Below are 12,318 nucleotides of genomic sequence, written 5' to 3'. Positions count from 1 at the left end.
CTTCTTGCGTGAGGTGGGAGAAAGTAAAAACACGAAACAGTTGATCTTTGGATAGGATGCTCTAAAAGTTGGTGTGCTAAGCTTCCTTCCCTCCCTTGTGTTGGTGGCCAGGTCGGCCACTGAATTTTGTACTCCCTGGAGGCTCTTCCACACTCTACCTACTAGACCACGTCTGGATTGGCAATCGTTGGTGAACTGTCTCAGGGAAAAGGCTCAGATCCAGAGACTTGCACGACTTTTAAATTCCTATTCAAATTAAGCCGATTACAAAAAGTCCGTTTTTGTGACGCTGGCCAAGGGGCTCCAAGTCACCCAATGAGGTGCAAGGTCAAGAAACTCAATGTGATTTAAAAAGGTGTTCTGTCACGGTCCAATCGTCTCCCACCCCGGTCAGCGGGTCACTTGCCTCATGATTTCATCAGCGAAGACTTCACATATAATGGAATGAGTGTCCGCCTACACAATGCGCCCTGCAACTCTGTCCCACCTGGAAACCCTCCACTCCGTGGTACTCTTTTTACAAACTTATTGATTCTGTTGAATTATAGAATCAGTAATCAATATACGCATTCATTTCTGCAGATATCAAAAGTTGCATCACTGAAGCCCTCGTTGCTTTATAAATATGAGTAAGTTTAACCACAAAAAAAGATAACCAAAGCTCAACCAGTAAACAACCACGAGAGCGAATAAAACAACAACTTCAAGATAGCATAATATGTGATGGTTTTGTTTTTCAAAATTAAAATCTCTACGCACCATTTCAAAGGTCATGAGCATCGCTTTCAGCCTGTCGATTTCTTGTCGCAGTTCCCTGATCAGTTTTACATTTGGATCCTGAAAGACAAGATGTTACATACTAAGCCATCAACCCTTCCAACATGGCTTGACAAATAAAATAGGCTTTATTTTATCGGATTACATGCTCACGTGGTCTGTGTGTGCCAGGCATGGCCATCTTTAGCACTGGTGGTGCCCAGTGCAACAATCTTTTTTAGTGAGTGATGTAGTTGTGGTCTGTTCTTCATATTCCTGTCATCGTGTAGGGTATGTGGTTTGTTGTGGCAGTACAGCATTGCTGTAGGATAGGGATGCAATAATGTAGTGCTGACGCAGTGTTGTTGTATTTGTAATGCAGTAGTTGTACATAGGTGTTTATGTATTTTTGCGTCTGGTAGTTGTATGGCATAAACTTAGCTGAAAGATAACGGAGTGATCTACAGAGTCAAAGGTAGAGATACAGAGAGTGAATATAGGGAGGTCTGAGTTCCCAGTGGGCAGGTGGACTCTTAACTGGGTCATGCTGTAGTTCTGTAAAGTGGATTGACAAAAGAATTTGCATAAAAATAAGAAGGGTGGGGGTGGTCCTGATGGATAGCGAACGTTTGGTCCAGATCTTAAAATATGAATGAGGTAGGTCGCAGTTTGCAAACCATTCGGAATGATAGCCATCACAGGGATGGTGGCCTGCTAGGGTAAGCAGACAACCACCTGTGATTGCTTTTTAATAAGGTAATGGTGTAATGCTGCCCGTTTTCCATGAAGGGAAATGAGATGCATTTAAAAAAAGAAAATGATGCGTTCAAGTTTAATTTTTTAAGATTAGGCAATGTTTTCTGGAATCATAGCCTACTCTACCGGAATTTGACCGGACCTCACTGTTGCATGCGTAACACAGAATGGCCAAAACTACACCAACTTCACTAGCGGAGCGGAATTTTTCACCCACCCTAATCAAAAAGCGAAATAATCACTTCAAACAGGAAAGTAAAATGTTAATGCTATCCAGCGGTGCCCTACTGGGAGCTAGTTCCATAATAAATACGTAACTATTTGCATATTTCATTTCCTCTATTGGATGATTACAAAAATTCTAATATAAATATATTTTTGCTTCTCTTGTTAAAAAAAGAATTTCACGTGAACACGTTGAATGGTGGTCTCTTACCTCGTTCACCCGTGGCTTGTTGATGATGTTTTTTGCATTTGAAGCGTAGCGCAGAGTGCTCATGGTTTCGTTGTAGCTGGTACTTGATGGGGAAACCGCTAAAATTACAGAAAAAATATCTCAAAGTCAGTGTTAAGAAAAAACAAAAAAAGACTTCTTTCCATAGATTCCCCCAAAGTGAAATCTGTCGGGGAAAAAACAAGGCAAATACAGAATTTCTGAATCATCTGAGAAAAGAGATAGTTAGGTATATAGGGAAATTGTAAGACTTCACTGCAAGAACAAACCTGGCAGTAATGGAATTCTGTTTTACTGTCGGTGGTAAGGAAATACAGCAGGGAGTAAACAGAGCTGAGGGTAAGAATAAGTAGAGGTAAAAAACCACAGAAATACAGACAGCAGAACACACATCTCCGAACATTTAGGAACTAAGTAAGCACTTAATGGTTTTTTATCACTGGCAGCACTAAGGCAGAGTATATCTTACTTGAGGGCGGTATTTCCTCTTTCTGTAACGGGCAGTGGTTTCTACCATTAATAATCACTAATTACCACCAGCTCATGTCCCACTGCACTTTCCATAATGAAACAGACAGACAGACAGACACACACACACGAGAGACAAGGGACACAGCTTACTTGCAACCATGATGGTCTTGGAGTTGCCTCCCAGGCTGTCCTTGAGCAGCCAGGTCAGGATGGAGTCGCGGTAGGGAATGTACGACAGCCTCCTGGAAGCCGCGCCAGAGTGGTTGGAGCCCTCCCCCTCGCTGGTGATGCTGTTAATGCTCTGGTTGCTGCTGAACATCTGAGAGTTTTGAGCTGCAAATGGGAGACAATGAAGATGCATGAGCGAAGCCTGTCTCCTACTAGCAATGAACTCCAGAATTCTACCCAAATATTAGCTCTTAGGACATATGAGTTTCTTCATTTCAGCACCACATTCCTTTTCAATAGTCTAAGGAACTCACTTCTTTTTACTAAAGTCAAGACAACATTGCTGAAATTTTTAGATACTAAAATGTGTGGAGTCTAGTCTAGTAGGTGTAAGACTTCAAGGAATAAGTAATGACGTAGAGCGCGGACAATAACTGTTACCATAGTAACAAAGCCAGAGTGCAGGTGTTCTGCCACAACTGTACGTAGCCAAAGCCTGACTCCGCCACATGCACACATCCCTCGCCTGCACTACTGTCCTGTTGCCCTTCCTAGTACAATGCTACTACTTAATGGCCAAGGAGGGGGTGACGACGGGGTGCCTGACCAAGGGACCGGTGAACTAAGAATGCAGAAGTCACTAAGGGTTATTTAGTTTACATCCGACTCTCAGCAGTCCTATGAACAGGAAGAGTCAGAGGGATGAACCACTGCCGAGGTTGAGGGGGGGGTCCCGGCAATGACAGAGGTCAGACTTGTAACCGAAGATACCATTCAGCAGGCCCAGGCGGCCGCTACCCATATTTTGTGCTTTGCTACTCCTAAAACTGACTTTGCTGCCCCTGGTCTGAGGGGTCACAGAGGACAGTACCAGACACTGATGGTGCTGTGGGAGTAGGAGCCCTTTTCATTTTTTATAGTGTCCACCTCTCGCCATTTCTTGAGCCCCTCACCACCAAACAGGAGACACTTGAGGGGTAAATGCTGGGACAAGGGGTCCAACTCTGTGGTGACATCAGGTGTCAAAGGATGTGTGATGTCATCGGGGGGAGGGGTGGGAGTTTCAAAGGATGCATGATGTCGTTCTGTGGTGTCAAAGGATGCGTGATGTCACATCTACTACTCCTAGTATTTTGGTGAATCGAAGTCTACGCTGCTGATGGAGCAGTTCTGAGTCACAGGGAGCTGCAGGAACGCGCGTCAGAAGGGCATGTTCCTGCAGTGAGGGTTCTAGGCACTGCATATGCTGGGTGAGGGTCAGAATGCCCATGCAGGCCCTGGACAGAGGAGCTGGTGTTTTAAACTATCACGTGGCCACCGAGTACTCATGTAAACCAGCTGAAATGGGCTTCACCATGATAGCCTCGAGAAGCCACACCACTGCTTCAGCCCTGCCAAATATCACACATCAGGCGTGATACAAACGCATTTCAGTGTGGTGATCCGCATCACCGCACTGAAATGCATTGTCACGCATTTGCCTCACCTCTCTGCAGCGGCGCTGCTATTTGGCACCTCCAGTCTCCACTGACTGCCAAAGGTCTTAAGCAGCTTGGGGGCTGGCTCAGCTTGTAGCTGGCTTCAATGTAATGTTTCACCTGATACCGCGCATTCACGGAGGTAACTACACGAGTCTGTCCCATGATTACATTTTACCAATCACCATAGACGCCATGGGCGGGCGCGGCTGCGCGGCATATTTTCACTTCTTAAACAGCCAGCAGGCTTTGGGCCTGCCGCTGCAGCTCCCAAAATGCGACCTTAATAATTCGGCTGTGCTGGTGGTGGTGCATGACCATAATGACTACTGCTCAGCTGCTGCCTGAAGTCTAGTCGGTCGGGGACTCAGGAGTCAGTGTCTGATCCAGACTGCGGTCGCGGCGCTGCCCGGGACTGTCTGTGGTGCCAGGGTAATCGTCACACCTGTACCATGAATGGGGTCGGTCCTGACATGACAGAGTAAGCAAAGTGTTTCTTTTTGTCTTCCGGACTGGCAGGCATTTTGGCAACTTGCACCCTGCACGCTGAGCCCCCTTTAAACTATGAATCCGCGTTTACCCCAATCTACCTTACTTATCTTTTGAAATCCCACTGCACTTTGAAAGTGCAGTGCAAAGTTGTTATGACGAGTAAACCTTCCTAACTCTGGGTTGGAGTAAAGTATACTTCCGGACCCGACCGCCCCCACACAACCGAAGCAGCACGGACAGCAGCAGTGCAAAACTGTGTGTGGGAAACACCTTCTTTACCACCCACACGTGCCTCTTTTGTTTATTAAGTCGATTTTAGACTTACCAGTCTGTCAAAATGATCAGTGCCGCCCTCTCTTGTTCTAATACTGACATCAAGATCCCACAACTTATCACAGCAAAAACGCACACTTAAATCAGGAATGGATGCAATTTAATAATTAAATGAAATATTCCAAAAGAAGCAATCACATACTGTTATGCAAGCATGCCTATTGTTGACGTTTTCTTGAGTCCACGGAGCATGGACTTCGGCTGCTGGATGTCCTGTTTTGTGCAGGCCACGTCTGCCCTTTCTTCTCTGTGTACCCGCATTGATTCATTGTTGGTTCTTGCATTAATTCGCTGCTTGCCCCACTTTTGTTTTCATTTCTGATCTTTACCGTGAGCTGTATTGTATCCTGCTACTTATTGAAACGCGGTCTGTAGTGGCACAGCTGCCAAGGTTTCAGATTGATATATGTTTTGTAATGTCATTTTAATTATTGAGTCAGCCACAACATTCGTTTGGACCAGTTTTAAGGTCTTTTAACGCTTTTTCGTTACTCAAATGGGCCTTGTTTCTGATATATTTGTTTCCCTCATCTTCATTGCTTGATTTTTTTCCTCGCAAGAAAGTGTCGCTCCTAGTCGTGGAAATGTCACTCATAATTGCATTGAAATTTATGAAAATGTCACACATAGAAATCTGAAACCTTGGCAGCTATGCTGCTTGTTTTTTTTTTAAAACAGGAAACAATGCAGGTAAACTAAACGAACGTGACGTCAGACGCGTATTATTGAAGAGCAATCACATGCGTCTGTACTTGTTCTGGTGTCCTGCTAACCCCCCCAGTGAGGCCTAATGCTCTCTTTTTGCCCTATTACGACACCTGGGGCCTCATTTATGAAAAGTGACGCATCGCTGCGTGAAAACAGCGATGCGTCACTTTTCACTGCGGACTCCTTGCGACACCAATGATGCGTCATATTTAATGTATGACGCATCATGTCGCAAGGACTTACAGATACGTCAGTATTTCTGACGCATCTGTAAGCGCAAAAGTGACGCATCGCTGGAGTGTGTCACAAAAGTGACGCATCTCCAGCAATGCGTCCTTTCACATGGGGAAAGCCCCATGTGAAAGGGCTTGCGTCAGTCTTACGCCTGCTGTGAGGCAGGCGCAAGATTTTGACGCAACCGCATCCTAAAAGTGACGCAGTGAAATCTCATAGATTTCACTGCGTCACTATTACGAGGCTTTTTGCGGGGGAACGCCCCCTCTGCATACATTACACCTGACGCAGGTATAATGTGGCGCAGGGGTTTAAAAAGTGACGCATCTACCTAGATGCGTCACTTTTTAAATATGGCGCAACAAGGCGCATGTTTTACGCCGCAGATGCGTCACAAAAAGTGACGCATCCGCAGCGCAAAACTGACGCAAGGCCTCATAAATGAGGCCCCAGGTTTGGGGCCCTCCCACTCAATGAAATATATTAGTGTGCTCAGTTCTGGCATCAGCTCATGACGTGTCTAATTTTTAGTGGCTCACCGCCATTCAAGGTTCTTCAGTTTCTGGCCACGGTCTCCATTTGCAATGGTATACTGCCCTCTTGTGGCCATTTAATAGTATTAATACCCATCAGTGGGAAAATCGACAAAGAATCATTGATCTGCAGCTGATATTACCGTGGATTCACACCTCTCCACTTTCATGTCATTACGAGTTAGACCCCCATCGGAATGGTGAGTAACTTTGTTGGCACAGAATTACTGTGGGGTGTTCTGCAAGGTATTCACTATTCTGGGGGATTTAACACACAAATTTAGCACCTAATTGGAGCAGGTAGTAAACGTGTACGGGGTTTTCTGTGTGGGGCAGCAGTGGCGAGTGTAGAGGAAGATTAAGCGGCGCAAAGGAGGAGACATAAAACAACGTCCGACAGGACAGACATGAACAATCGAACTACTACCCCCCCCCCCCGCGCTCCTTTCCTTGACTCTTTTATTCCTCCTTCGTTCTCTGTCCTTCCGCTCACGTATACCCCATGCTCCATGTAAATATATATTTTTTTTGTTCCAGGGCACAAGTACTAAAAAAAGAAGTAGGGGGACGCTGACGTCACAACAGGAAGTGACGTCATGAAAGGTGGCTTGCACCATCAGACATATTGCCTCCCCTAGCTCACCCCTTAGGTGCGATTGCATCAGAGAAGCCAGCGGGTGAGCAGCGTTCTGAATGGGCTCCGATCTTGCCCCAGAGAGGCCAAAGAGTGAATGTGTGGCTCCATTTGCTGCAGTTATCGAGCTCCCGGTAAAATAAGTGGGGGGACGCCGTCCACTTGCGACTCGAGCCCTGCTGGGTTCCAAGGCCTGGCTGCAGATAGAGTCGAAGCCTTCATCGATTTTATCAACTGGAATTTCTGGCCAATAAAAGTAGGTCCTGTCCCACCGCAGCCGGGAAAACTGGATGCAGGATCACCGGGCCGTCATGATCAGGCGGAGGGCAATTCTACATGGTAATTCTACCCCACCTCACTCAAGGCCTGAAAGGGGTGACTGGGAGAGTTGGGGAGCCATGGGGTGATAGCTGAAACTAGACCTGCAATGATGCCCCCCTGAGCATTTTGGGCACGTGGTGTCATCCAAACTTACATAGGGGAAGCAGAACTCACGGAGTTTCACTCCCCGGAATTCATTAGTTACATAAACACTCAGTGAGATTCCACAGAGTTAAGAGAGTGGGTGGAATTCAGCAACTTGTTCATTTTTAGCGCGAGAGCTTGTTCCGCACTATAGAAGTTTACAGCTCGAACAGCGCTACGGGGCGCGCCAGAGGGCGCTGCTTCTTTCTGTTGCTTGAGCAGATTTTCTACTCGAGTGACAGCTTTCTCAACGCGAATGGTAGTGACCTGCCACAATCGCTTGCTTTGAGAAATCTCGTCGGGAGGTGTTCTAGCGCCCAAAAATCACGCGTGGGGATGCAAATTCTCACTTGCGGCGAGCCATAGATGAGAAAAAACTTTGCCATGTGACAGTTGCCGGAATTTTGCTGGAACTCTGCAGTCCAAGCATTTAGTGGAGTGGGCAAAACTCTGCGAACTCCGCCAGCGGAGCGGACTTTTCGCCCGCCCCTAATAGGAAGCAGAGATTGATTAGATCAAATGTAGGGGTGTGCTTATTAAGGCTCAAGGGTGATGTGCAGCAGAGGCAGCCTTGTTTGTGTTTATAAATAAGCAGCCATTAGCGGTTCTGGTTGAAGTTCATTGGGATGCGAGGCAAAGTGATGGTACTAGGCAGCAAAGAGGCAGCTAGTAGTAGGGCGTGCTAGCTGTCAAAAGAAGTAGTTAGCACAAGTAAATGAGTTATATCAAACAAGTAGTCCTATTCAGAAAGCAACAGGTTGAAAAATTTACATTATTACGGTCCTAAAATCACATCACATGGTAAGTATATATTTATTTTTCTTAACTGCACCTACATTTACCTTGGAAATAAGTTTACATATACTATTCTAACTTCCACCTAAACACAGAATTGCAAAATAATTAAATAATTGCTATTTTTACTTCCATCCATACACAGAATTTCAAGGCAAGTATGCAATTACTGTTCTGACCGCCACCTATACCTACCTTGCGAGGTAGCGGTTAGCTCAATCTAGCGGATACAATACAGTTGTCATGTGATATAACACATGTAATACAATGGGAGACATACCCTTTAATACCAGGATTAGAAAACAATTAGATCCTGCAAACCCCAGACCTTTCACTCATATAGAAGGTGAGCGGCACTGCCCCTTCTCCGTGTGACCATGTTGATTTGGAAACAGTGCACATTCGTGGTGAAATGAAGACTACACCATAATACACTTTTCATAAATATTATTGCCCCCCAATATAATGGGGGGCTTGGATGACACATTTTCTGGTTGTACTAGTGCCTCGGAGACCCTCGCTGGCCAGTTTGTCGCACTGTGTGCGACCTGTCTCAAGACACCTGCTGGACAGGCTTACCTGGCTAGAGGCTACCTGCTGGACAGCGTAAATGGAACATCATGGCGTATTTAATACTGCTGCTAATCTTTACATATGGTTGAACATCGATGAACTGAATATAGATGAACTGGTCCATTCATCTTACCCTGACACTCTTAAGCACTACGATGTGTGGTGGTAAACTTGACTCTTTAAAGCAAGCGTAAAGCAGGAGTGCGACTGACACGTGTATCTCAGAGGTAATCTGCGTAAAGGCAGTAAGGAGGGGGATGTACCTAGGGCGGAGATGACAATGCCAAGGGTGACCAAAGACTTGTTAATGTTGGATCCTTCCATCAGCCGGTCCTTGCAGTAACTGGGAGAGGCTCGTTCGCTGAAACACAAGAAGAGCAAATGGAAGATGGATGAACAGGGTGGCAATGAGATCCGCCTTTAGGTTTAAAGTATTTTATTGAAGGAGTACACAGATAGAAAAAACATTCAAGCAATGACATCCGTGCTGTAGACCCGGGAGCCCCTCTTAAAGTAGTGTCAAACACCCCGCAAGTGTAGTAGAGGCTGTGGGAGCTCCGCACCCATATGCATAACATCACACAACACCCTGAGGTAGAAAAGGCTCTCTGTACACCCCCCATTTCCTAGAAACTGTTCCCCCCAACTCCCCCCACCCTGCCCCTCCCTCCCTTCCCAGCCCCCCCGTCCAGCGCCCTGTTCAGCTACATGTACATAACTCCGCCCTCGACCCCCCCCCTCTCGCTCCCCCAGGTTCAATGGCTGCTAGGCAGTGTAATCAATCGGTGGTGTGATTCTCAATAATCTCAAGTATCTCGGACAGGTTAATTACTTGAACTCGGTGGCTAATAGTGCATGGAATGGCTGCCAGAGTTCTTCAAATTGGTCCACCTCCCCGGCCATCATAAGTGACAGTTTCTCCATACCCAGGACATTCCACAATCTGTGCAGCCAACCTGTAATGGACGGGACAGTGGCAGTGCGCCAGTGTATGAGGATGTTTTGAATCGCTGAGCCTGGTGCTATGGCAATTTGTCTGCCCCTACGTGATTTCAGTGGATACATCAACCCATTAGGTAATCCCAAAAGGACATATGCCGGGAAGCGGGCAGTTCTATCTCAAAATGGGCATCTATCTCATCAAGCACCTCCTTCCAGTAAGGAAGCAGTATCGGGCAGTCCCATAGAACATGTGTCAGAGTGCCAAGGTGTCCACACTCCCGCCAACAGGTTTTATCAATATGCCTATTCATCTCATGTAACCGTTCCGGGGTATAGTACCAATAGGTAGATACTTTGGTGAAGGTTTCAGTCAGTCCTACATGGTAAGCGGAGTGTTGTGCACGATACGAGACCTGGTCCCACTTCTTGTGGCTCAATGTCCTACCCAGCTCCCTGTTCCAGCGTTCCCTACCAGGATTATGAAAGTGGGTGGGAGGGTGTTGCAACATCTTATAAAGATCCGTAATTAGTTTTGCATCTGAGGTGCGTGTCGCCAACCATTTCTCGTACGGCAATAGCTTCCTGTCAGCCAAGTCTCGTACCTGTGGCTGTAGAGCCCAGTGTCGTACCTGCCAGTAGCGCATCCTATCCGTCTCTAATAACCGATATTCCTCTTTGAGATTTTGAAAAGGGAGGACCCCGTCCGACCCGTACAGATGGAAGAGAGCCCTGCATCCCGCCTCCCGCCAGTGTGTAAAGGCACCCGGGGCAGTCCCCGGCGTGAAGTCAGAGTTGTCCATAATAGGTGTAAACGGGGAGGGAAACGTGGTGAGCTCATATCTCTGATTGGTAGCGTCCCACACTCTCAGTGGGACCCGCGTAACAAAAGATGCATAGAGGTTCGGAGGACGATGCGATCTGCGCAGGAAGGGCACTTCCTGCAAGGGACGGCCCGCCACCGCCTGGTCCTGGAAGAGCCAGTGCTTGTCCGATTCCCACCGACTCCATTCCGCCAGGTATCTCAGCTGCGCCGCCTGAAAGTATTTGCGCAAGTCTGGGACTCCCAGCCCCCCCGACTCCGGCGCCAACATGGAGAGAGCCCTCTTCATCCGAGGTCTGCGGCCCTGCCAAACGAAGTGGGACAAGGCCGACTGCGTCTGCTGGATCCAGCCTGTGGGTGGTTGCAACGGCAGCGCCCGGAACAGATATAAGATCTGGGGGAGGACCGTCATCTTAACCACCTTCACTCTCCCAAGCCAGGATATCATGCCTTTACTCCATCCCCCCAGTTCCTCTTTAATCTTTCTACCCAGAGTTGCATAATTAGCTGTCACCGTTGCCTGCAGCGTGGGCGCCAGCAGAATACCCAAGTACTGGACCTGACTGGATGACCACTGCATGGGGAGGAGTTCTTGTAATCTCCGCCGCGTTGCAGGCTCAAGAGAGAGATCTAGGGCTCCGATTTCCCCATGTTCACTTTGAACCCCGCCACCCGGGAGAAGGCCTCTAGTTCTTCAAAGCACGCAGGCAAAGCACGCCTCGGTTTCTCTAAGGTCAGTATCACATCGTCGGCGTAGAGGCTGACCGTGTGTACATATCCTCCCATTTTCACGCCGATCGCGTCTGAGTTCTGTCGTATTCTCTGGGCAAAAGGCTCCATATACAGAGCGAAGAGGAGTGGGGACAACGGGCATCCCTGTCTGGTGCCTCGCTCAATATTAAACCTCCGAGAATCGCAGCCGTTCACCCGCATCACCGCCGATGGGAACCGGTAGCAATTAAACACCCAAGAGCGAAATTTCCCGCCGATGCCCATCTTCTCCAGCACCCGCTCCAAATAAGGCCAGTGCACCCGGTCGAACGCTTTCTCGGCGTCAACCGACAATAGCATTCTTTCTCCGGGAACCCGCAACGCCTTTTCCAAGATATGTACCACTCTCTTGGTGTTATCCACCGTCTGCCTCCCAGGCACAAAGCCGGCCGGATCCGATTCCACCAGACCCGGCAAATAGAGCGCCAAGCGGGCCGCCAAAATTCCGGTGGACAGTTTTAGGTCTACGTTTAAAAGGGAGATCGGACGGTACGAGCTGCACTGGGCCCTGTCCTTCCCGGGTTTGGGAATGACCGACACCGTAGCTTGTAAAAGATCAGGCGGGATCGCCCCCGGTTCGGAGAAGGAGTTGAATAGTTTCGTCAGAATAGGCACCAGCGTTGCACTAAACGACTTGTAAAAGAGCGCCGTATAACCATCTGGGCCAGGGGCCTTACAGTGTTTCAGCTTAGAAATGGCGGTAATAACCTCCTCCGTCCGGATCTCTCTTTCCAGATTTTCCGTTTGGGACGGTGCTAGGGATGGGAGGGTAACCGAGTCTAGGTAGTCCTCCGTCGCCTGCGCCATCAGGTCCTCCCCTGTATACAAGGCGGCATAAAAACGGCGGAAAGTGTCTGCTATCTGTGCGTCGTCTGAGACCACCCTGCCATTCCCCACCACGATCTCCTTCACCCGCTGGTGTTCGCGGGTCACCC

General features: G+C 47.9%; 1 protein-coding gene across 1 annotated transcript in view; it reads right to left on the bottom strand.

The window, feature by feature from the left end:
* LOC147689637 (stAR-related lipid transfer protein 9-like) overlaps positions 1-12,318 on the bottom strand; it is a 574,886-nt gene that overhangs the window by 170,098 nt on the left and 392,470 nt on the right. Inside the window, exons 11-14 of the mRNA XM_086937097.1 lie at positions 9,114-9,211; positions 2,588-2,770; positions 1,949-2,046; positions 760-837 (exon numbers count right to left, since the gene is read on the bottom strand). Coding sequence (XP_086793223.1) covers positions 760-837; positions 1,949-2,046; positions 2,588-2,770; positions 9,114-9,211 — 457 coding nt within the window. The remainder of the gene's footprint in view (positions 1-759; positions 838-1,948; positions 2,047-2,587; positions 2,771-9,113; positions 9,212-12,318) is intronic.

The sequence above is a fragment of the Lissotriton vulgaris genome, chromosome 9, assembly GCF_964263255.1.
Source record: "Lissotriton vulgaris chromosome 9, aLisVul1.2, whole genome shotgun sequence".
Taxonomy (NCBI): domain Eukaryota; kingdom Metazoa; phylum Chordata; class Amphibia; order Caudata; family Salamandridae; genus Lissotriton; species Lissotriton vulgaris.
This window is presented reverse-complemented; position numbering and strand designations above follow the sequence as displayed.